At 40.2% G+C, this 26,614-nt stretch overlaps 1 protein-coding gene across 2 annotated transcripts in view; it reads right to left on the bottom strand.

The window, feature by feature from the left end:
- Positions 1 to 26,614, bottom strand: part of ARMH4 (armadillo like helical domain containing 4) — a 150,153-nt gene that overhangs the window by 69,257 nt on the left and 54,282 nt on the right. For both annotated transcript variants that reach the window (XM_016926140.4, XM_522864.8), the window contains exon 5: positions 25,601 to 25,858. In XM_016926140.4, coding sequence (XP_016781629.1) covers positions 25,601 to 25,858 — 258 coding nt within the window. The remainder of the gene's footprint in view (positions 1 to 25,600; positions 25,859 to 26,614) is intronic.

The raw sequence follows: 26,614 nt of genomic DNA on the forward strand, positions 1-26,614 counted from the left end.
ACAGGTAATAATTATAATAAGGAACTTTTGCAATGACAACGATAAAAGAGGCAAGAAAAGTTGTTAATGATTCATCAGAACGCATTTCTGCTATCTTTTCAATACATACAATTTTTTTGGTCTCCTGGCTTTACTCATCCAAAAATCAGTATTTGGAACTCTTAATAAATTGAGTTTAGGGTTTTGAAAATATAATTCATGAGTCACTAGAGATAGAGCAAATACCGATAGAATAACTTCATGTTTCTTATCAATATTTCCTTCTTCATTATCTTCTTAAAATGTCCAAGACCTAATGCAATAGCCAGTTCTTTATTGCCAGTCAGGTCATATAACTGGTGCCAAATTGGCTCCCACTTGTGTTTTGGGCTGACTTTGACTTCCTGATAGAAACTGAAGCTTTTTTTTTTTTAACTCAAACACCCCAGTGAGGAGTAAATGTAGAAATAAGGGAAAGACAGACTGCTTCAACATTTGATTTTATCTTTCATATATCATATGCTAATAAAATAATCAAGAGTATTTGTCAAAGTATTTGACAAGACACTAAGCAGTTTTCAGTATCTCAAGAGAGATATAATGACAGCAATATAAATCATGATTAATCCTTTAGGTATTTCAAATTATCTAAGTAAAATCAGGAGGAAGGATATTCTTTATGCATTTCAAATAGTGCTGATGACAAGGGAGATAAAATGCACCATGACAAGAACCTGTGCGAATCTCGGATGGAGTAAAGGAATCCAGATGCTGTCTTTCTAATTTGTGCCCTATGGGCACCTTTTTACATGCTATTTTATGCAAGAGATCATCTCTGACCCCTCAACTCAGTTTCCCTTGTTGTCTCCTTCTATTTCATCTAGTGCATTTCCTATGATTATACTAATCTTGCTGTACTATAATTTTTTGTATTACCTCTTTAATTGCCTGTCTCCCCACCAGAGAGTAAGCTCCAAAAAGCCAGACTATCACTACTGTTTATCATTGTAAGCCTAAAGCCTAGCAAGTCCCTCACAAGTTGTAGGCACATAGGAAGTATTTGTTGAATGAATGAATGGATAGATGGATTGCAAGGTTTACAGATGCAACTTTTTTTTCTGAAGAGACTTATTGATTATAAGACGTCATATTTTAAAAGATAAACAATAGTATGTAATGAAGGATTTGGGTTTGGGGTGGGAAAGAAATCTAGATAACTAATTGTAATAGCTACTTTCAATTGTAATAGCTCCTTTCCTTTTCCCTCTAATAGAATCCTTTTGGGCCAGGCACGGTGGCTTATGCCTGTCGTCCCAGCATTTTTGGAGGCGGAGGTGGGTGGATCACCTGAGGTCAGGAGTTCGAGACTAGCCTGGCCAACATCGTGAAACCCCATCTCTACTAACAATACAAAAAAAATTAGCCGGGTGTGGTGGTGTGCACCTGTAATCCCAGCTACTCAGGAGGTTGAGGCAGGAGAATTGCTTGAACCCAGGAGGCGGAGGTTGCAGTGAGCCGAGATCGCACCACTGCATTCTAGCCTGCGCAACAGAGTGAGACTCCATCTAAAAAAAAGAGAATCCTTTTGGCCAGAGCGTTCCTTTTTAGTTGACTGCAGCGACACCTACTGCTGAGTTCAAGGAAGAGCCATCTTTTAACTTGCTGATGGTAGGTGGTGCCTGAGACAAGACAACAGGGTGTTTGGATGTCACCCTGTCATCATGCATAATGATTCTTACAGACAGGTATCCCCATTCCATGGAGAAAATACTTCTGTGTATATTTCATTAACATATCACAGTAAATTAGGGACAGAGCCCTAAATAGCAACTTCTGGCTACAGCGCCCCTCCTTGGGGGCTTGCTCAAATAAGCAGAAGGGACGATATCACACACATTTGCCTCACTAGAGGAAATGCATAGCAAACACAGTTCCTCTTTATCTGAATACCACCTTTATGTCTATATTTGGCTTCATGAAATTCCCACCTCTTTGGGAATTTGCCCCATAAAAATATGGCAACTCCAAGCTAAATAAATGATGAGAAGAAGAAAAGAAACACACCAAAAATCCTAGAGTAGTATAAGGAATCATTCTTACGCCATTTTTAAAAAATAAAAAACTGTTGTTTTTCTAGTGTCCCTTGTTCACTTAAGAAGTCACTCTGTGTTATCCTCATCACTAAAGTCAATCTGCTGGTTATGCTATAAAAAGTATAAAAGATACTAGAGGCTGCATTGATTGTGATTACACTCAAACATATCCCAAGCTGCTGTCCTCCATCAGGTTGTTCTATTACTGAACACCTATTCTGGTGTGGGCACATTCATGTTCACTGACTTTGAGTTCTAAAGTAGTTATTATCCTAACAAGCAATCAACTGTTACTTCCTCTTAAGCTCCTCACTTAATCAGAAAGGATGGGTTTATTTACTTCACTGGGAAAAAAAAAATAGTCTTCTAACCTTGCAATCTACTTTTAGACAGACTTTTTTGTTCAACATATGCTCAGAAGACATATGATGATGTGACTACTACTAGCTCAATGGAATTCTTTATTTAAGCAGATCAAAGAGAAGAGACGTGAGAAATCAAGGAAACCACCTGGAAGCCCTAGACCTGGCCTTTCTGCTCACTATCTGTGCTCTTGGAGCAAGTTATGAACTATCCTGAGCCTCAGTGTCCTCAACAGTAAATGGTAACACTAATAACTCCCTGTTTATCTCAATGCTAGGGTTGTTAGAATTATTAGAGGAACAAACAAGATGTGTGCTAAAACATGTAGTAAACTACAAAAAGGCCATACAAATTTAACAAAGTATCATCTCAAATCCCAAAATTGAATCATTGAGGTTTTATTATATTTGCCTTTCTCTTGATAAACCAACAAGCACATTTAAAAGGCTAAGTACAACAAGCAGCCATAAAAATTCAGAATTTAAGAATGCAGGAAACCTGAAATTCACCTTGATTCAAGCTTTTGCTTGAGATGAAGTAATTGCAGGGATAAACTCATGGGGACAACCTCATGCCAGGCTGCAAGTCCCATGCAGCCAATTGATTCTCACAGGATGATTTCACTAGTTTTTGTCAAGTTTTTCTATCTGTAACTAACTTATGCTTGCAATTCATCTACCATTTGACAAGTGGAGTTGTACCCTAACCCACTCTTTTCCCAATAAATTTATGAACATTAAATCTGATATGTAATCTACTGTTAAACTATTCCTTATCCTGATATGAATTATATTCATTAAACTGAAGCTTCTCTCCGCTTTGGCAGTGGATGCAACACAGTTCTTTTTTTTTTTTTTTAGTTTAATTTGCAGTATTAACATTACTCCATCACTTTAGGTCTAGACAATCAACAAAACAGTAAATCAAGCTCTGATTTGTAGTATTTATTAATTTCTGTGGTGTAAATCCTCCCACCATGGCCAATTTCCAACCACCAATATGACATCACAGAATGCAGAGTTGGGAAAAGATACACAGTAGCACACCATGATGCGGTTTTCCACCATACCATGCAACAGACGTAAATAGCCTCGAAAGCCCAGACAGAAGTAACATGTAGTAAGATAATTAGGAAGTGAAGAGTTTTGAGCATATGAAAATATTGTAATATAATTTATTTAGTTGTAAATTTATATAATTTGATTTCTATTAATGGCTATGTTTAAGAGCTGACTTTAAAAATTCCCAAAACTTTTAACCATTGGCTCTTGCAATTCAATATGTGCTGGCTCCAGCACAGTGCTGGAAGGAACTCACAAAATTATGAGAGGGATGTGGCTTTATATATTAAGAGCCGCATCTTCTGCAGCCAACAAACATATGAAAAAAGCTCATCATAACTAGTCACTAGAGAAATGCAAATCAAAACCGCATTGAGATACCATCTCATGCCAGTTAGAATGGCGATCATTAAAAAGTCAGGAAACAAAACAACAGATGTTGGAGAGGATGTGGAGAAATAGGAATGTTTTTACACTGTTCGTGGGAGTGTAAATTAGTTCAACCATTGTGGAAGACAGTGTGGTGATTCCTCAAGGACCTAGAACTAGAAATACCATTTGACCCAGCAATCCCACTACTGGGTATATACCCAAAGGATTATAAATAATTCTACTATAAAGACTCATGCACACATATGTTTATTGCGGCACTGTTCACAATAGCAAAGACTTGGAACCACCCAAATGCCCATCAATGATAGACTGGATAAAGAAAATATGGCACATATACACCATGGAATACTATGCAGCCATAAAAAGGATGAGTTCATGTCCTTTGCAGGGACATGGATGAAGCTAGAAAGCATCATTCTCAGCAAACTAACACAGGAACAGAAAACCAAACACCACATGTTCTCACTCATAAGTGGGAGTTGAACCATGAGAACACACGGACACAGGGAGGAGAACATCACACACCGGGGCCTGTTGGGGGGTGAGGACTAGGGGAGGGATAGCATTAGGAGAAATACCTAATGTAGATGACGGGTTGATGGGTGTAGCAAACCACTATGGCACATGTATACCTATGTAACAAACTTGCACGTTCTGCACATGTACCCCGGAACTTAAAGTATAATAAAAATTTGGTGATGGTCAAAAAGAAAAAAGAGCAGCATCTTCACAATCAAATAAACATGCGTTCAAATCTTGGCTCTGCCATTTACTGAAAACATTACCTTGAGCTTTAATTTGTTCATATGTAAAATGGAGAAAGTTTCACTATCTATATCTTAGGGTTATTGTGAGGATTAAATAAGGTCTTATATGTTACCATTATAACCAATACCTGGTACTTATTAAAAACACAAGAAGAAATGTATGTTTAAAAACAAGTAGGAAGAAGAATAAGAAAGAAGGAAGAAGAAAGAGGAAGAAAGAAGAAGGAGGAAGAAGAAAGGAGGAGAAAGAGGAGGAAGGGGAGGGGAAGGGGGAGGGGGAAGGGGAGGAGGAGGAGGAGGCAGCGGCGGCAACTATTATTTTTGTCGTTGTTGAAGAATTTCTTCATCATTAAGCAGAGTAAGTTTCCAGGCCAGAAGATCAAATTCTCTTCTGTGAAAGTTTGTGGAAATGGGAAAAGATGCCCATGTGCCTGGAAAACACTGTGGGGATGAAGCCAGCAGATAAATGACCCTTTAGGTCTTAAAGTCATTATCCTGCTTTTCCCAAGAATCATGGCTATCTACTGTTATTTAAAGCAATCCAACCAATCTTTTCTTCCCTATGTAAGTGGCTCAGTGACTGGAAAGGACTAAGTGCATTTTCATTTCAACCTGGAACTCTAATTTGTAACCCTGTTTTCAGAATCAAAAGAAGAAAACAGAGGTCTGCTGCCTGAATGCAGTAGCAGATCCCAAACTTGCTTAACACCTCACCCATATTCTTAGGGAAAATATGCAAATATACTCGAACACATTGAATTGGACATTTTAAACTACTGAATTGTATTATATGTAAATTATATCTCAGTAAAGTTGTTTTTTAAAAAGAAAGAAAATGAGAACAAAGCTTTGGAAAATGGAAGAGGGATAAAGGTGGTAGGAACTTGATCCTGGGTAAACTGAGAAAGAAGGGACTAGGGCCACCACCTGATGACAGCAGACCTGACAAAGGGGAACCTGCAAGAGCACTGCTTGAGTGTTCATGAGCTATTTGGGAGCAACTAACTGCTAACTGACTGTTCACCAGCCACCCTGCCAAGAATCCTATAGTGGAACCCAGACTCGGGCCCCTCATTCCTCCCATCGGGGCCACTAGACTTAGCTTTGTCTACACCAAGGCTTCACCCTCTACCAGGCCAGCAGCAGTGATGTCTGCCTATACCATAATCTTGATTAGCTTGGCCCCTTCTGAACACCCCAGTGGGCCCTCCATACCACAGCCAATGTCCCAGACCAGTCATAAGCCCAATGAGGGGGTCATGGATGCTAGGTGGTAAGATGTATTTGATGGGTCTGCAGGACCATGGGAGGCTGAAGAAACAAGCTAGACAGCCCTGAGCTAACCCACGTTTAGTGATTAATAACACACTGGTTACAAAAGGGTGGTTGTTCTATTTAAGAATGAGTAAGATTTAAAGATGGTAAAGAGTGAGAATTGATGAAACCATGTATCAGGCAGAGTGAAAAAATTAGGTAGAATAAGAGTAGACTGTGCGTGGTGGTTCAGGCCTATAATCCCAGCCATTTGGGAGGCTGAGACAGGAGGATGGCTTGAGCCCAGGAGTTCAAGACCAGCCTAGGCAACATGGTGAGACCCCATCTCTACAAAAAAATACTTTTTTAACCAGTCAGGAAGCGTGGTGCACACCTGTGGTCCCAGCTACTCAAGAGGCTGAGGTGGGGGGACCGCTTGAGCCTGGGAGGTCAAGGTTGTAATGAGATGTGTTTGCACCATTGCACTCCAGCCTGGGTGACAGACTGAGACTCTATTCAAAAAGAAAAGAGAGAGAGAGAGAGCAAGAGTGGATGCACTGGCTGGCAAGAACACTCTGTATGGGTAAATATTATTCTCCTAAATTACAAATAGGAAAACTGAAGCTCAGAGAGGTTAAACTCTGTTCCCAAATTCACAGAGCTAGCAAGTGATATAACCAAGATTGGAATCCACATCTTTTTTACTCCACTGCTCCCACACATCCTGTCTCTTTCTTCTGAAATCCAAATTCCTCTTAAAACCACATTGCTACTTAAAATTCCACCCTTTGCTTCCTCATCAGGTTCATTTGTAGCTGTACTATCAGAATAGAAATTTTCAGGAACTACTACCAATTGTGTACTGTGTACCCATGTAGACTCAATGGACAGAGATGATACTTTTCCCTTAGCTTTCTGATATTTGCCTTGCTGAAGTCCGGAGGTATTACTAAATAAGCCCAGCATTCTCTCCTACTCTAAGATGAAACAGACATTACCTCTCACGTTTCAACTACCAGTTCTTCCTTGATTAGATTAGCAGTTCTTGTCTCCTTGATCTTCAGAAATTAAAACTACCAGCAGGGCAGGGCAAAAGCTTATGAGCTCCTCTGGTCAGCTGCTGGTGCTCCCTGTCACAGCTGCATGTGGCTGCTGGGAACTGCATGGGCCCTGCACTAGTTTAATAATCTGAATTTGAAAGGAATGTTTATATCCCACACATGCCAAGACCTAGGAGTCATCACTTCTTTTTCTTTCTATTTTTACTCTCTCATCCAATGCATTCCTCTGGCTGTAACCTGTACAATCATGTACTGTCTCTGAGGTGCAGCCACCTTCCCACACAAAAGTCTGTTATAGCACCTCTGCTTCATTGGAATAAAGAAGCCCTTCTGTAGCAGTCACTGCTGGTTGCCTGTCCAACAGCCACTCACTCTTTCCCTGTTGGGAAAAAAACCCTACTTCTGCCCATGTACATGGTACATGTACCATGTACCAACCATGTACCAACAATGGTACAGATACAGATCTTGACTGGCCTAAGCCAGATGTCAGCAAACTTTTTCTGTAAAGAGTGAGATAGTAAATATTTTGGGTTTATGGATCATAAGGTCTCTTGCAACTAACTCAATTCCAATGTTGTGAGGTGAAAGCAGCCATAGAAATAAGTAAACAAGTAGGCTTCGCTGTGTTCCCAAAAACCTTTCTTTACAAAAACAGGCATCAGGCTGGATTTGTCTCAGGGGCTGTACTTTGCTGACCCCTGGCCTAAGCCAATGGGATCAATGTAGTTCCATTTTCTTGCCAGAAACTGGTTGAAACATAGGCATATGATACAACCATGGCCAATGTGAGATGAAGGCAGATGTGTGAGCAGCTTCTGGGAAAGTCTTTCTTCGAAAGGCTCATAAAAAGTAATAATCCCTCTTTTCTGCCACACATCATCACATCTGAATATGATGCTTGGGAATGTTGCAGCTATTTTGAGACCATGCAATTTGGAAACCCTTTTGACCTGTGGCATACCCTTAGGCTTCCTTAACTGTAAATGAGGAATAATGATAACTACTTATAAAACCTAAATGATGTAAAGTATATCAAGTGCTTAGCAGTATGGGCATTGTCTTAGTCTGTTTTCTGCTGTTATAATAGAATATCTGAGACCAGGTAATTTATAAAGAAAAAAAGAAACTTATTTCTCACAGTTCTGGAAGCTGGGAAGTACACAAGCATGGTACTGGCATCTGGCAAGAGCCTTCATGCTGCATCATCCCATGGCAGAAGGCAGAAGGGAAAGAGAGCACATACAATACTGAAAAGAAAAGGGGGTTGAACTCCCGCTTTTTACCAGGAGCCCACCCCCAGATAACTAACCCACTCCCATGATAAAGGCATTAATCCCTTCAACAGGGCTCTGCCCCCATGATTTAATTACCTCTTAAAGGCTCCACCTCTCAACACTGTTGCATTGGGGATTAAGCTTCCAACACATAAATTTTGGGGGACACATTCAAACCATAGTAGGTATAGAGAAAGATCCCAGGAAATGAGAGCTACTACTGCTAAATTTACCATATATTTATGTGCCCACAAAAATTCTATGTAAAAGTAGGTATTCAACAAAAACTTTCTGAATAAGTAGGTACTTGGAACATTTTCCTCCCGTGAGCAAGACTGGATGTGCCTTTTCAACCCTGCTCTGACTAGGACTCTCTTGTGATGAAAAGCACATACACCTGGCTCTTTTCTAGAATTGAACCTTGATCCTTACCTGAGGGGAGCTGGGGGTTGGCTTCCTTGGCACTACTCTAACCAGCCACAGAAAAGTTCTAAAATTCCACACTACTTATAAACAAAATAGTAACTATAGAAATGATCTATCTGAGTAACTGGATTATGGTGAAAGAGTTGTCAGTAAGATTTGACACAGCAGTTAAGAGTGACATAGTTCACCCTCATTGCTCATCTGCAGTAGGCAACAGCCAGGTTTGACTGCCAATGATGCTAAGACAAGGAGATGAGGTGCCTTTGTCACTATCATTAAGATTAATATATATATATATATATATATATAATTTTTTTTTGAGATGGAGTTTCGCTCTTGTTGCCCAGGCTGGAGTGCAATGGCTCAATCTCAGCTCACCACAACCTCCACTTCCTGGGTTCAAGTGATTCTCCTGCCTCAGCCTCCCAAGTAGCTGGGACTACAGGCATGCGCCACCACACCTGGCTAATTTTGTATTTTTAGTAGAGATGGGGTTTCTCCATGTTGGTCAGGCTGGTCTCAAACTCCCAACTTCAGGTGATCCACCCACCTCAGCCTCCCAAACTGCTGGGATTACAGGCGTGAGCCACTGTGCCCAGTCAAAACTAGCTAGTCTAAGGGTCTAAAGAATTCTGTCTGTAATGAGGGATGAGAAGGACCAAACAAATGTAGCCCTAATAGAAGTAGATATTATAAAATTCTAACTCCTTTTTAAAAGAGAGCCTCTGGATGGAAACAACTGACACTGGGGACTACCAGAAGGGAGAGAGAGGGAGGGAGACAAGGGCTGAAAAACTACCCATTGGGTACTATACTCACCACCTGGGTGATGGGATCATTTGTGCTCCATTGAAGTTTCAGGTGCACATGTGCAGTTTGTTACATGGCTATATTGTGTGACAGTGAGGTTGAATTTATTTTTTTTAAGATTTTCATAATTAATAAAATAAAAAATAATAAAGAAATGTATATGTTTCTATAAAAATAAATAGGCCAGGCATAGTGGCTCACACCTGTAATCCTAGCACTTTGGGAGGCCGAGGCGGGCAGATCACTTGAGGCCAGGAGTTTAAGACCAGCCTGGGCAATATGGTGAAACCCCATTTCTACTAAAAACAGAAAAATTAGCCAGGTGTGGTGGTGCACACCTGTAATCCCAGCTATTTGGGAGGCTGAGGCAGGAGAATCACTTGAACCTGGGAGGCAGAGGTGGCAGTGAGCCAAGATTGTGCCACTGTACTCCAGCCGGGGACACAGAGCAAGACTCTGTCTATAAATAAATAAATAAATAAATAAATAAATAAATAGATAGTCTCTCTTACTCTCCCAAGTGAGGTTTCCTCAACTTCTCAGATAAAAAGTGCATCCTCTGGCCCCTTGCCCCTCAAAGCATGATCCACAAACCAGCAGCATCAGTCTCTCCTGGCAGCCTTGTACAAACGTAGCGTCTCAGGCCCCACCCAGACCTACTGAATCAGAACCCACCTTGTATCAGGATCCCCAGGGGGATTTGTGTGCACATTAATGGTCAACACTGTGCTTGCTTTCTCCAAAGGATTGTGCTCGCTTGTACAAAATGAGTAAAACAATTATGGTGCAGAGAAGTTGAATATAAACTTGTAAATATAAACTTCTATGAGGTTACTAAGTAGTACAAAACACTCTCAAATTTTAAGTTCATATCTTTTTTTTTTTCTTTAGATGGGGTCTCGCTCTGTCACCTGGGCTGGAGGGCAGTGGTGCTATCTCAGCTCACTGCAAGCTCCACCTCCCAGGTTCACGCCATTCTCCTGCCTCAGCCTCCCAAGTAGCTGGGACCACAGGCGCCCACCACCACGCCTGGCTAATTTTTTTGTATTTTTTAGTGAAGATGGGGTTTCACCGTGTTAGTTAGCCAGGACGGTCTCAATCTCCTGACCTCACGATCCACCCGCCTCGGTCTCCCAAAGTGCTGGGATTACAGGCATGAGCCACCACGCCTGGCCAAGTTCATATCTTAATGCTACGGCCTTTATAACTAAATGCCTTTAAGGTAGTCATGTTGGGATTTTTTTCTTTCTTAATAGCATCCCATAATGATCGTACATGTTCCAAAAATTAAAATATATAATTAACCTGGGAAGGGAAAAAAAAAAAACCTTAGATGCTAAAATATAGGCAGGATACCACAGCTTACCTATAACTTGAAAAAGTAATATCTGAAAAGTGAAAAACTCTCATCAATTATTTGTGTCATCTCTAAGACAGGCAATAACAGTAAATCTCCTCACACTAAACTGGTTAAACTTAACAGTCAGTCAAAGATTATGCTGACAACCACTGGGTCATGTTGGAAAAAGCAATGAATCAGCAATACTCCCAAGAACACTCTGGGTTTTCAAGTTTATTTTTGATAGTGGATTCCTCTTCCTCAAATACAGTCATCTTGGGAACTCCCAATATATAAAAGCTCCTTGAGGAAGCAGTGGGTAAAGGAACCAAGGCTCCAGCGGCTCACCTGCTCCTCTCTTACAATGCTCCTTTGCCCCTTTCTGCGTTTTGAAATCTGCCTAACCTTCAAGGCCAAGGATAAATGGGCTTTTGCTTCACTTTGCACACATAGATCTATCCTATGAGTGAATAATTAGTATGCTCTTTTTCAAGTTAAGGAAATTGAAGCTCAGAGAAGTTAAAAACTCATCCAGGGTCAATGGCAGTAAAGCGAAGGCTTCAGTTCAGGACTTCCTGACTCCAAATTCTAGCCTCTCAACTGCCACCCTGCATGTTGTCTGTAATGCTTTACAAGGCTCCACTTGGTACTTTCAGAGCATTTTTCTTCCACAGCATATTTCACATCCTGCCTCGCATTACACATTTTTCTTCCCCATGACTCATCAGCTCCTGGAGAGCAGACATTGTTCTGCTCAATCACTCATGATCTAGCAAAAATTTAAAAATAGCAAATGGAGTTTTCCCAGTTTTCTGTGGCTTGCCTTCCTTGAGAAAGTCCACCCCTGAAAATGCTAAGTGTTCACCAAGCCAGGCTGCTTCAGGTAAATGATATGTACTGCCATCACCCCCTGCCCCTCCTCCATCCAGGTGGGGTCATGTGACTAGTTCTCACTAACATAATTTGAAATGGAAGGAAAATAAAGCCATTCTAGGCTGAGGAGTCCCAGGTAGCCTTCCCTAAGTTCTCTCTCTTTCCTGCCTCCTGGCTAGCTGCAGAGGGTCCAGTGAAGTTGCATAGGTCCAAGAAGATGATGGAGATATGGGTGAAAGAATAACTGAGTGACAGTGGATTATGAAGAGGGCAAGGAACCAATATATTAATCCACTGAGACTTTAGAGTTGTTTGTTATAGCAACTGGCATTTGCAGACAGATATGTTCCCACCTATCCAAAGTCCATAAGTCAACTTTTTTCATTAGCAAGCTATTCTTTCACTATAAAAATGCTTCCAAAATTTAAACTTTGGAATAATGGAAAGATATTAAGTATCAGCCAGGCATGGTAGCTCATGCCTGTAATCCCAGCACTTTGGGAGGCCAAGGCAGGTAGATCACTTGAGGCCAGGAGTTTGAGACCAGCTTGGCCAACATGGCGAAACCCCATCTTTACTTTAAAAATTAAAAATATTAGCCAGACGTGGTGGCATGTGCCTGTAGTCCCAGCTACTCAGGAGGCTGAGGCAGGAGAATTGCTTGAACCCGGGAGGCAGAGGTTGCAGTGAGCTGAGATTGCACAACTGCACTCCAGCCTGGGCGACAGAGCAAGACTCCATCTCAAAGGCAAACAAACAAACAAACTCCTTTCAATGGAGTGCTGGCACCCCTAAGAATTATCTGACTCCATTAGGACTGTGTACCTTTCACTGCCTTTGAACTATTTTACAACTCTTTAAATTACAGATAACAAATAGCGAAACAAATAATTCTCTAAACAAGCAAATTAAATATCCAGAAAAGGGACAACCCTTGCTGATTGGAAAAAGTCAGTCTTGCATCCATCTGTAAATTCACTTCAACAATTTTTGACTCCACATAGATTTGTGGTTCTTTCATGTCTCATTTGAGCCAGTTATGGTATTTGCCTGGCTTCTTCATTAATAACGAGTTAAATAAAATCTCTGACATGTTCACTTTAAATCTATAGGAGAATCATGATTATATCTTATTTTAAAAATTATCTTTTAACAAATATGAATTATTGGTGGTCCATCATAAAGTCACTAGACCAAGGTTTTAAAGTAAGAGTGTTTTGATATAGTGAGGGGGATTAAGAGAAGAGTGAAGCCTCTTGGGATCCCAGGACAGTCCTGGGGAGGTGTAGCCAGTGCTCAGATAAAGAATGCAAAGTGAGAATGATGACCAGGAAGAAGGAAGAAGAAAAGGCTGCAAGGTTCCACTGGAAACAAACTTCTCGCATCAGAATTTTCTCCATGGTTTGCCCCACCTTCTTGTTACTACTGGAGTAAATAAATGAGTTGTCTTTCTATCTCTCTGTGGTTTCCATTGCTGGATCCTGAGCTGTTAGGTCTAGTTGGAAACCACTCTTCACCTTAACTCTGTGTGCATGGCCTCTACTATTGATCTATTTCCCCCATGGCAGGACTCAGAAGCCCAAGGCTCTGGTCCTGTGGGATGTGCAATACTTTATCAGGTTTGTGATAAACAAACCCAGGTGGTAGTTCACCCAGTGCCTACGGCTGATTTCACACAAATCTTCGGCAGTTGAAAGTTGCCAATATGACTTCAGGTATTTACCCCCAAGGATTCATCAAATCCTTCCTGTTCCAAACAGTCACTATCCTCTTTCAAGAGAAGCAGCTCGAAAATTCAAATCCCATTATTTCAGAAAGATTTCAGCCCTGCAGGAAAACTGAGAGATGGAAGGTGTAAATCAACATCCCCTAAGTTGTGAGCACTTCATTTTAAATTCCTTCCCTGGGTCTTTAATCTGTTTGTAAAGTTTATTTGGAAAGTTCTTCACATGAATTGAACTGGGACCTGTTGTTGACCATATAGCTATATTTTGTGCCAGATTCTGTAAATCATTCTGTGCAAGCAGAAAGGTTCTGAGTTGGAAAAGCAGAACCCTGTGGCCATTAATTCCCAAATGCTGAAATGAAATAAACAAGTTGATTTCAACTTCACCTGATCACTAAGCTTAGCTTTAAGGCTTTAGCATCCTTTTTTATGGTCTCAGTTGGAGACAGGGAAAAATTACTTAATTGCTCTGTTTCTGAATTGCAAAAGTTAAGTGCATTCTTTCTCTGATCCAGATTAACTAAAACAAGTAAAATTTGGGAGACTCCAAATATTCCAGATTCTTAATAGAGTGGACCAAGAGCATTTAATTAAGTAATTCACCTTAATTAGCACCATGTAACCACAAATCAAGAGATAAGGACCCATTTTGACTACTTTCTCCATTTTGTTTTAACACAGTTGGAAACTCTTTAACATCATCTTTGTTCACTTTCCTCTGTATTTTTTCAAAGAGGACAATTTATACTTAATTTCTTCCTTTCTGAAAAACTTCTCAGTTTTCCTAGTGTTTCTTCTTGTTTAATTCCCAGAAGAGCCTACTAGGTGTTTTCATATTTCAATAATTCCCCAACTGAGCCTACGAGTGCATTCTGATTACAAAGAAATTAGTTCACAGCATTCTCCTCAGATGTAATATGTCTTATTAATGTTTTTATTAACTGTAGTGGATGAAGAGGTTATTTTCTGGATTAGTTCCAAGTCTCCTTTTCTGGCTCTGCAAAGGAAAAGTGATTGCTGAATTTTCCCATAAGAAATGCATTTGTAATAAAAGAAATGTGATTTTTTCCAATTCTCTAATTCAATATAATTTAATTATGAAAATACAGAGAAGAGCTTCAGCTTCTAAGAAGCATTGAGTCTATTATTTCACACAGATCGTAAGAAGAAATAAAATCAAGATAGATAATTTGGAGCCAAGATATTTGGGTTTAGGTTTCCAGAAGGCTCTTCCTAACCAACAAGTTCAAATTTATTTTTAGTGAAACTTTGGCACCATTAACCCAACAGCTCCTACAGGGCATTAAAGAAACAAAAAGATAAAATATTTTCAAACCAGGAACCTAAAACATTTAAAATGCTACATCATAATAATAATTTTCTATATTCAGAAGTGAGATACAAAAAGAGGACTTGATTCTCAGAACTGGGGAAGCAATGAACCAGTGGCAGAGAGAATCAGGTTTATAAATGTCTCACTTCCATCTAGGTGATGCAATAGTTGTTTTCATTCTTTGGTAGGAGCTGTCAAAGGCTTTATGTCTATAAAGCCACCTAATTAACTATTTGTAAATTTTTAAATTGCTCAACCACTCCATGAGAGTGCCATCTGATTTTCCTCCGATTCAGCGGCTAAGCTGATCAATGTAATTGACTCAACACTTCTAAGGTCTGATCGTTTCTACAGTGAAGAATAACTCAAAGTTCATTCCAAAAAAAAAAATAAAATGTTAGGTGATGTTCTGGAAAAAACTAGCCTCAAAATACTCTCTAAAGTTTATGACCAGAAAGCAGGCTACAGTTAGTGGATTACTAAAGACTCTGTAGATATTAAAAACACTTTGGAGTAAGTAGAACCAGCAAAAATAACAATGAGGTGAAGCTCTACCTGCCATATGATAGCTAAGCTTAGTGTCAGTTATAAACATGACAGAAAACCCTCAGTACCTGATCAGTTACCATGTTTTCCACAAATTAACCTTATGTTATCTAAAAACCTTGCCCCACCCCCCACATTACTATCCAGGAGAGATGCAATAGAGCATCCCCTTTCTCCTCCCAACTGTGCTTGAAAATTTCAGGCCTAGAATGGCGATCAGCTGGAAGAAAAATCCCTTTTAAAAATCAACAGTACTCCATGCTGTGTGCTAGATGTTCTGAGGTTCCCCAAAAAAATAAGCAAAATGAGATAGTGCAGTGAATAGAAATTAAATAATACTGACAAATGACTGGAAGCATTTCAAAAGGAAGGGCTCAGCGTGAGTTAGGGTTCCCAGGAAAGGCTTCGGCCAGATCCAGGTGTAGACACATGGAAAGGGGAGACAACTATTCCAAGAAAGAAAAACAATGGTAGAAAAAGTCGGTAGGGAATGTTTGATACATGTTCTGGTGATAGAGGTCTCAGACAGAGCAACAAAAAGAAACAGGCAGGAAGATAGACCAGACAGCACACAGAGATCCCTAAATATACCGAGAGTATATAAAAGAGATAAAGATATTTTAAGAAATGCTTCTGAACCTTGAACTGTTGGCTCCTCTAATTTCCTGATTTAAATCTCTGATTCCTTGTTTTAACATTTAATTTCTTCTTCGCTTTTGGTTTGTTGTATTTTCACTTTGCACCATCAATTCTTTTGAATTTCAAAAATATCTTCAGCTTCCTGAGGCCAGCTTGACAGTTCATTTAGGAGATCCTACGTAACCTACTACTTATAGTATTGCTTCTGTGAACCCTGAGTCGGGAGATGCAGCTGGTCCAAAGGTTGTTATTTTAACAACCAAGGTTAATTTTTCTTCCTCAACATAGGAACATCCTCAGGGAGGCTTTTCACCTGAGGGGTTAGCTGAGTGCTCTGGACATACTAAATTCTCATGGTGGCCACTGGACTATAGCGACACTCAACTAACTCTATTTTATGGGTTTCCTTCATTACATTAGCATTTGAGACTTAGAGCTGCTTCACGTTCATTTTCTCAAAAGAAAATTTAAAGGGAGGAGAAGGGAATTTGCAGTGTTCCACAGCTGACCTGGGCAAAGTGAACATCATCTGGGTTCATCTGGGTTCTGTCTATGACTCTTGGAATTAATGAATTCCTGAAGCTTCAGTGCTGTCTGCCTGAGATTTTTGGTGTGAAATTCCTACATAGCTGTGAAAACATCATTAAATGTCAGTCTTTAAGAAAAACTTGGACAACCCACAAAATTATCTATGCCATCAATCCTTTCCTCTTTCCAAATACCTTAAAGTGTCTCATGTTAAAGGAAAACAAGAATTTGACTGTAACCAATATCTAGAACTGTTCATCAGAAGTCTCGTGAACATAAAAATAAAAGAAAAACACAGAGTACATTAAATTCTTTTTAGGCTAGCACCTGCTTTTCTTTAGGCTTGGCCAGTTCTCTTTCTGACTTTTGGTTCTAATGAATTCTGTGTTTGTAGTTTGCAGTGCACATCTGCAAGCACAGTTGGGAATGAGCAGCAGGACGGAAGTCTATTCATTTTTGGGTATTTAACCTATTTATAACCTATGTCATGCTAAAAAGAGGATTTGGAGTTTCTAGCACAAATAGGTACGATACAGCAGGATATAAATACATAAGAGGAAAACTCAGGCAATACGTGCATTTAAAACCTACTAAAATCCTGAGTTTGTTGAATCCTTTACCACAAGCATATAGATATTCTTCCCTAGAAATTCCCAACTACTACAAATCCACAAGTAACCAACAACTCAAATGGAAAGATCTATGAATAAAAAAATGATCAGACTTAAAAGGCATTCTCCTCTTATGTGTTCATTTCTCTTATGTTCAGTTTCTTTTACATGTTCATCCTCACAAGGCAGAGATCATTATCTCTGCTTTAAACTCTAGCACCAGGGTGTCTTAGCTAATGTGAAAAAAAAAAAAAAAAGAGGTCTGCACCCAAGTCTTTGCTTCTCTTGTCTGGGAAAAATAATTCCATTCTTTCCAGAGAAAGAGTGAATGGCATTACTCTCTAATTCAGAAACCCTGGGTACCATCTTGGGGATGGAAGGACTCCCAGGCGTCTGGCAGATACCTACTTGAAGAAGCTCCTACTGGGAGATGCCCACTCATCCTGGATACAGGTGTCTGAGTATACACCTCCATGGTCCAGATTTAGGAGTCTGTAATGTGACCATGAGCTTTCCGGGAAAATTAAATCATGAATATTGACTTTGTTTGATCTCTATATGATTATAAAAAGCTGAGGGTTTTTTTTAAGACACATTAATCCAACACATGAAAGATCATTAAAAGTAATGTACATTTTTGCTCATGGGGATTCCATTCACAATGTACAGCAACACTTCTGAAAATGCTCTTTTTCCATCTCCCTACATAAACAGAAGCTGCCTCACCCCTGGGGCACAACCAGTAGATTCGGTTTAAGACAGTTGTTTTATAGGGGTAGCATCCAGGTATCAATAATTTTTATAGCTCTCTAGGAGTTCTAATGAATGGATTCCACTGGCAGCCAAGATTGAGAGCAGTCATCTGGGGGCTTTAGCCAATCTACCATCTCTCTTTGTGCTGGTTACATTGGGCTGAGGTTTCTTTCCTTCCACTCATTCCATACACATACTTAATTATGTTAGTCTTGGCAGCTTCGAGCAAACCTTTAGGCCATAGCTTAACATGTTATACATCAAAATACACTGACATTTGTTGCAATGAGGAGCTGTTTGAAATCTCACACTTCCCACTATTTTTTGCAAAGCATCTTTTCCTTGCTGCCACAATCTGTGTTGCACTATATTAAGTAGTCAATCTTAGCTACATGTTAAGTGTTTTAAATGGATAATAAGAAAAAGGAGGAAGAGAAGAGAGTGCTGACATATTTTAGGGCTAAGGGTCTCACTTCCTCACAGTCAAGTGCTCTGTTTCCAGAAGGCCTACTTCCCACACTTAGGCTGCAATGCATTATACCCTCCTACCAATTCAAAACACACGCATCTTATGTTCCTCTCCCTTTCATCTTGCCAAATTAGCAGCTAATGAACCTGATAAATTAATCCCTTGCAGAGCATAATAAATGATAATGTCTTAATGAGTTGTTCTACCCAGATAGCAGTTCTGCATTTTTCTAAGGCCTTCTGAAGACACGTATCAATGCAAAGGAAGGCTCTAATATTGGAAAGCAGGCGCTGTGTGAGGACAGCAAGGCTGATATAAATTAGAGGATCAGACAGTGCATCCCTGAAATCACACCTCAAATGAGATGGCTGCCCACTCAAAGCGAGCCCTGGTGATAAGTGATGATTCAGTCCCTCACTATAGAATTGCTCAGCCACTGACCTCACATTTATGAGACCACACTCTGCCCCATGACTATGTATCTCTTTATCTGTCAGCCTCTCACTATTTTCAGAACATACAGCACACACTTTGTAGGTGCTCAATGAATATCTGGTTAAAAGATAGATACACGAGTGCTCCCCTCCATTCCTCTGTTTTACACAAACATCCCTAGACCATTAATTGAGCATCATGTTTGTTAAGGATTTCCAGAGAAAAATATACCACTTCCTCAATCAAGTGTCCATTCCAATGTTAGATGTAGACTTTTGAAAAAATAAAGACAGCTATAATAATTCTCAATTAGCAAACCAATAGATTTATCCACCTGGAACATCAATCAAATTCTAAAGTAGACAAAAATGGTCTCTTCTTGAGATGGAACAATGCCACGCTCAAGCTCTCATCCAGAACTCATGAACTCAAACCAAATAAAGATAATAATTTAACAAGATTGATCATGGGATTCTTAGAGGATAGAAGAGACATAGATGTGTGTCACCGACAAGAGAAGAAAACAGAACAACACAGAAACCATGCATGACACACGTGGTAACTGCCCTCTGGCTCCATCCATTCCACCCATCATGTGATCACATTCCCCTTGCCAACAATTGTTCAGAAATGGGCATGTGACCTAATCTCAGCCAAGCAGGGGCATGATATAGTCTACTGGGGGATTCTCGAAAGGCTGCCTCTCTCTTAAGAAAGAAGTACAGTGGCCAGGCACAGTGGCTCACCCCTGTAATCTCAGCAGTTTAGGAGGCCAAGGCAGACGGATCACTTGAGGTCAGGAGTGCAAGACCAGCCTAGTCAATATGGTGAAACCCCATATCTACTAAAAATACAAAAATTAGCTGGGCTGTGGTGGTGTGTGCCTGTAATCCCAGCTACTCGGGCTGCTGAGGCAGGAGAATCGCTTGAACCCGAGAGGTGGAGGTTGCAATGAGCTGAGATCACACCACTGCACTCCACCCTGGGAGACAGAGTGAGACCCTGTCTCAAAAAAAAAAAAAAGAAAAAAGAAAAGAAAAAAAAGAAAGAAGCACAGTGGGCCAGGCACAGTAGCTCACGCCTGTAATCCCAGCACTTTGGGAGACCGAGGCAGGCAGATCACTTGAGGTCAGGAGTTCGAGATCAGCCTGGGCAACATGGCGAAACCCCATCTCTACTAAAAACACAAAAATTACAGGCATGGTGCGTGCCTGTAATCCCAGCTACTGGGGAGGCTGAGGCGGGAGAATCACTTGAACCCAGGAGGTGGAGGTTGTAGTGAGCCAAGATCACGCCACTGCACTCCAGCCTGGGCGACAAAGTAAGACTCCATCTCACAAAAAAAAAAAAAAAAGGAAAGAAAGAAGCACAGTGAAAAGACAGTTGCCTTCCTTCTCTGAACAATGTCTTTTCTGTGAAACTTGAAATTGTTCCAGCCATTGCAACTAAAAGGAAGCCAGCCTGAGGGCCAAGTCAACACACCAAGGATAATAGTAGAGCAAAATGGAAAAAACTTGTGTCACTGCTGACAACTGGGGTTCTGCATCAATAGACCCAGGAGCTTTATTTCTGGACTTCATGTTTTGAGGGGAAAAAAATGTATTTCTTCATTCTATAAACCAATTTAAGTTAGGATTTCTATAATCTATAACTGAAGGCATTCTAACAAATAAAGGAAGAATAAAGAAAGGAATCACCAGGTATTAATTACATTGGAAATAAACATTAAAATGGATATGTTGATTCATCTTTGGTCATACTGATTTTTACACTTTAAAGATGATAATTGTGTGATTTATTATAGCAACAGGATAAGAAGTGGTGTGGGTCACAGTGTCTGCTCTCTGTACAGGTTCTTGTTAATAAATCTGAAAATGAACCTGTTAGATGAAAGCAGAAATTAATTCTGCATATGTGAATAGAGAGCTTCCTATATGCTACTAGCGTTTGACCCATCAGTCAATACACCTCAATCAAAACATGGAACTTTCACTCCTGATGCTCTCTATCCCAGCAACACACAGTTCACTCCACAGTCACAATTCCCTGCAGCAAGATGAAGAAACTAAGTTCTCTCCCTCCAAAGCTTCAGAGGCAATGCATATGTAACAGTGCAGAAAACAGAAGTACAGAGAATTTGAGGCCTGAATCTACTGCTTTGCCTTAGAAAGTCATCTATGTTCCTGCTCTTGGCACTTCACAGGAAATGAGACTATAATCTATTCCAAGAGTTTGCATTATTTTTAGTTCACTACCCACCTCAATCTGTTCATTTTTAAAAATTTATATGGGTTTTAGCATTTGCTTCGGAATACCATTCATATTGTAAAAATGGAGGTGATAACCTATAAATAAAACAACCCCATTTAAAAATAGGAATGAAGCGGACAGCCAATTAAAGTGTTATCATATTAAATAGGATTACTTTTCAAAGGATCTCAGTGTTTGCATTTTTATTGATTCATTACAGGAAAAAGTATACGTAATTTTACAATGTTTACGCTCTGAGCATAGCTGCCATGAGGCTCTGCTTTCAAAATGCTGCAAAACGCTGCTGCTCCTTAAATACCTATTGAAATCTGAATCCATTCCCTATGGCTGCTATAACAAATTACCACAAACTTCAGATAACACAAATGTATTACCTTGCAGTTCTGGAGGTCAAAAGTCTGAAATGGGTCTCACTGAGCTAAAACCAAGATACTGGCAGGGTTGCATTCCTTCCAGAGGCCTTGGAGGAGAATCAGTTTCCTTGCCTTTTCCAGCTTCTAGAGGCTGACAGCATTCCTTGGCTGATGGCTACATCACTCCAACCTCTGCTCCCATCATCACATCTTCTTCTCTAACTCTGAACCTCCTACTTCCCTCTCATAAGAACCTTGTAATTATAATGAGCCCACCCAATAATCCAGGATAACCTACCCATTCCAATTTAAAGATCCTTCAGTTTTTGTTTTTTTTTTTTTAGACAGGGTCTTACTCTGTCACCCAGGCTGGAATACAGTGGCATAATCATGGCTTATTCCAGCCTTAAACTCCTGGTGATATGGTTTGGGTGTGCCCCAACCCAAATCTCATCTTGAATTGTAGTTCCCATAATCCCCATGTGTGCTGGGACGGACTTCGTGGGAGGTGCTTCGATTATGGGGGCAGTTTCCCCATGCTGTTCTCATAGTAATGAGGGAGTTCTCACAACATTTGATGATTTTATAGGGGGCTTTTACCCCACTGCAATTTTCCTCCCTGCTACCAGGTGAGGAAAGACATGTTTGCTTCCCCTTCTGCCATGATTGTAAATTTCCTGAGGCCTCCCCAGCCCTGCAGAACTGTGAGTCAATTAATCCTCTTTCCTTTATAAATTACCCAGTCTTGGGTATCTCTTCATAGCAGCATGACAACAAACTAATAATACACCTGGCCTAAGTGATCCTCCCACCTCAGCCTCCTGAGTAGCTGGGACTACAGGCACATACCACCCTCAGCTAACTTTTTGCAGTTTTTGTAGAGATGGAGTCTTGCTATGTTCCCCAGGCTGTCCTCAAACTCCTGGCCTCAAACAATCCTCCTGCCTCAGCCTCTTAAAGCACTGGGATTACAGGTGTGAGCCACTGTGCCCAGCCTAAAGATCCTTAATTTAACCAAATCAGTAAAGTCTCTTTTTCCATGTAGGGTAATTTATTCACAGGTTCCAGATGTTAGGACATAGACATCTTCGGGGAGCCATTATCACAAAATCCATCACAAAGAAGGAAAGAATTTCTACTATTTTACCTGACCTCAGAGTATTTAGTAAACTGAACCATTTAATATTGATCCAGAAGTTGTTATTGGTTTTGAATTACTAGGAGATATTCCTGTCCTTCCGAGAAAAGGTTGGTGGGCTAATAAAATTCTAGACCCAGATACTCCTCAAACACAATCTTCTCAGTGAGAAGAACAGTTTGAAATATTTGTTCCTTGCTTTGGTTCCCAGGAAACCCACAATGCTGAAAACATGTTGACAAAATGAATTTATTAGAAAAAGAAGCAACAGCAAAAAGTAAGAGACACCTAGAGAAATAGTAAATAATAAGAAAAAGTCTGATATATTTTTAAAACTCAGGATCTGGAGAAGTCATTTTTAAAAGAATAAAAAATTACTAAACTGGTATCACTAATTTAAGAAACTTAAGCTGTGGCTGGGCACGGTGGGTCATGCCTGTAACCCCAGCACTTTGGGAGGCCACGGCGGGCAGATCACCTAAGGTCAGGAGTTTGAGACCAGCCTAGCCAATATGGCGAAACCCTGTCTCTACTAAAAATACAAAAATTAGCTGGGCATGGTAGCGGGTACCTGTAGTCCCAGCTGCTCAGGAGGCTGAGGCAGGAGAATTGTTTGAACCCGGGAGGCAGAATTTGCAGTGAGTCGAGATCGCCCCACTACACTCCAGCCTGAGCAACAGAGTGAGACTCTTTCTCAAAAAAAAAAAAAAAAAGAAAAAGAACTTTAGCTGTGCAAGGGGACTGAAATCAGGAGTCAGAACAGGAGGACAACAGAGCTTTTTGTCCTAAGCCTCAAGCCTGACAAGCCTTAAAATTTAACTGCTATTAGCTAAAACAGGGAACAACTCAGGTGTTCATCAACAGGTGACTAGATGAGCAAAACATGGTATATCCATACAATTGAATACTAGTCAGCTATATATATGTGTGTGGATGTGTATGTGAGTGTGTGCATGTGTGTACATGTGTGTATGTTATATATAACAAAGAACAAACTACTGATACATACAACATAGTTGAATCTCAAAATCTTTATGCTAAGTGATCTAAGCCAGACACAAAATGGTATATACCATATGATGTCATTTGTACAAAATTCTAGAAAATACAAACTAATCTATAGTGACCAAAGGCCAGTGGTTATCTGGGGTTGAGGACTGAAGGAGGGATGTACTGCAAAGGGGCAGGAGGAATCACTGGCGGTGGGATGATGGAAATGCTCTGTGGCATGATTGTGATGGGGGTTGCATGGGTGTATACAACTCTCAAAACTCATCAAATCATAAGCTTTCAGTGGGTGCGATTTCTTGTGTATAATACGTACCTCAGTAAAGTTGATTCCTTAAAAACCTGACTCCTATTCAGTGGTAAATTTGCATTGAGGAGCATGATAATACCACAGCCCAAATGATCATTTTAGCCTTGATTCAGAGCCTCCTTATAGTTTTCTAAGACCCTCTAATTACTTATAATTACTCACAGATGGCAAGTCCACTTCATAAGTGGTGAGACTTCATTTCTTTGATCACAATCCAGGGTAGATGCCATATGATGTTCCTAATTCTGTGCTAAGGCAACCCTGTCTCCCTCGCTCCTCTCTCCAGTAAAGTACTAGAGCATCTGAATATCATCCCATCCATACTGAAAAGCTGTTTAACTGTACATGATACTTCCATAGTATAAAGCTGTGCACAACCCGAGGAGTCACTTTACGTGTAGATTTTTGTCTGTTTTTAACCTGTTCGGTATAAATTATCTTTGTATTTTGTATCTTATTTCATTCATTTCAAACCTGTTCATGTAGAACAGAAGCATTTCAGACTAAATATTCATTCACTTGTTCACAGACCAGAGATAATCTTATTTTGTGTTTGTTTTATAGTATTTTGATATTATAATGTTTTTATACCCTTATAAGTTTTTACCAGTTTCATGTGACATGTTTTTAAAGTAATCATTGCCCAATGCATGCTGAATTTGGCCAGAAAGTAATTCAAGAAATCTTGTCTGTCCACTGGAAGCCCATCCCTTATCATCTTCTCTCCTTCCTATAGCATATTACACAGGAAATCCCAGCTACATGTCAACTACAACCTGTATGCCAATCTATAGAGTGCAACTCCCAGAATTACATCCAGAGCAAAGGCCCAGACCAACTTACAAGTTTTCAATGACATATCCCCAAAACTAGTATTTGTACCAGTTTTTCTGACTCTTAAACCTAACATCTGCCACACTGAAGGAATCAATGGGTCTAGCTGTTAAAGACTAGGAGCATTTTAGAGAAGAGTTTCCTTGGAGAAGAGATTAATTCACCTCAGGTCAAGGGAATAGGGCCTCGAGGAGTCACTGAGAGCTTAATAGCGTCTCCCCTGACAAGAGGAGAGGGACAGACTGGGGAGCTTCCCTGTCGATGTGTAAGGAAGTGCTGAGCTGAGGAGCGGCCTGCATCCTCCAAGTCTCTCACCACAAGCACGGGCCATGAATAAGAGAGAGTGAGCATGGAGTGGTCTGGCCACCCTAGCTGCTGAAATGAAATCGTGTTTGACAAGGTAATGCAGCCACAAGTCTGAACAGAAAAATCACGGGACTGCCCAACTGCTCACCCACAGGCAGGGGAAGAACTTCCGCTAGGTAACAGGTTCCCTAAGGACAGAGCGGAACAAAAAATGCATTTGTTCTTCGACTCTGTCCCATGGTGCTGCTTGTCCAGCATCCTGGTTACACGTATCTCCTCCCTGTGCGGATGTCCTCCTAAAGCCTACAACTGTCTCCCAACTGGGAAGGAAAAACTGAATTTCTTCCAAACATCAGGCAACTGTGCTCATCATAGGCAGCTGGAGACTGTTTGGAGCCTGGCTACTTAAGGGCATAAATATAAACTCATCGAAGAAATAAGTGATAATTTTTAATTTTTAATTATCAGTTATTTCTTCGGTGAGTTTATACTTATATTCTTAACCACCCATAAATGTAGAAACCACCCATAAACAAAGAAAATCCATTTTTCTTTACAATAGATGGCAACGAAAGAAGGCTGTCATCTGAGAAATATAAAAGGAGGGGAGAAGGGAGGAAAAGGGAAATACACACGACTCTTACCCAGGCCTTGATTCTGCTGTTCCCACTCGAGGGCATCTGGCACCTGGTAGGTAGCTCCCTCCAACAGGTCCATGTTTCCCTCCTCTAAGCCTGGTTCCTGGGATGTGATACCAGGGAGGGTAAAACCTGGCAGCTCAGTGTCACCATCCAAGCCCTCATCCAGCGAGTCTGCATCTTTATCTTCCTCATCTTCTTCCTCATCTTCCTCATCTTCATCTTCATCTTCTTCGTTCTCTTCATCCTCATCTTCTTCTCCCTCTAGGCAAAAAGAAATCAAAGGGAAGCATAAACATACAATGAGTTTATGCTGAAACAAATGAATCCTTGGAAATGATCCAAACACTACAAAATAATTGTTTGGCCTTTTGAAACACATCTTTATAGCCAAAGTCAGACAATGTGAACTTTGCAGGATTACACACCCACCGTATGTCCTAGAGTTTAAACTTTCAAAACCATAGTTATGTCAGATAAGTATCAGGTATTATGTTTACTGGGAGTCAAAGTTCAAGTAATATGATTTGTTATTAAAGTCATTTATATTTACAAGAGTAGTAAACATCCCCTTGCTGTTTTCTGGAGATCATTAAAAGTTTATCAGTTAGCACACTGTGAAATACTAACAGAACTTAAAAGAAGCTGTTCCCATCCCTTTATAGCTCATAATGTTAAAGGAGACAATTCATTATTTTGGCACGGCTTTTTCTATTCATCCACATCAGTGAGTAGAACTCACAACAATGGTAAGTGAGGAGCACATAAATTCACTCTTGGATCTTGTTCTCTCTGAGGAAGAGTAATCCAAGAAACTGGAAATAATTGCATCAACATTCTCAATCCAACTCTAAAGGAATTGGGAAATGGGATATTCACCAGGAGTGGTCAGAAAGGCAACACATTAAAAATTACCATTATCTTCATTGTAAGAGTTAACATTCACAATTCATCGTTTTCTTGATTTATTTTTATTTATTTATTTATTTTTGAGACGGAGTCTTGCTCTGTCACCCAGGC

The sequence above is a fragment of the Pan troglodytes genome, chromosome 15 (genome assembly GCF_028858775.2).
Source record: "Pan troglodytes isolate AG18354 chromosome 15, NHGRI_mPanTro3-v2.0_pri, whole genome shotgun sequence".
NCBI classification, from domain to species: Eukaryota; Metazoa; Chordata; class Mammalia; order Primates; family Hominidae; genus Pan; species Pan troglodytes.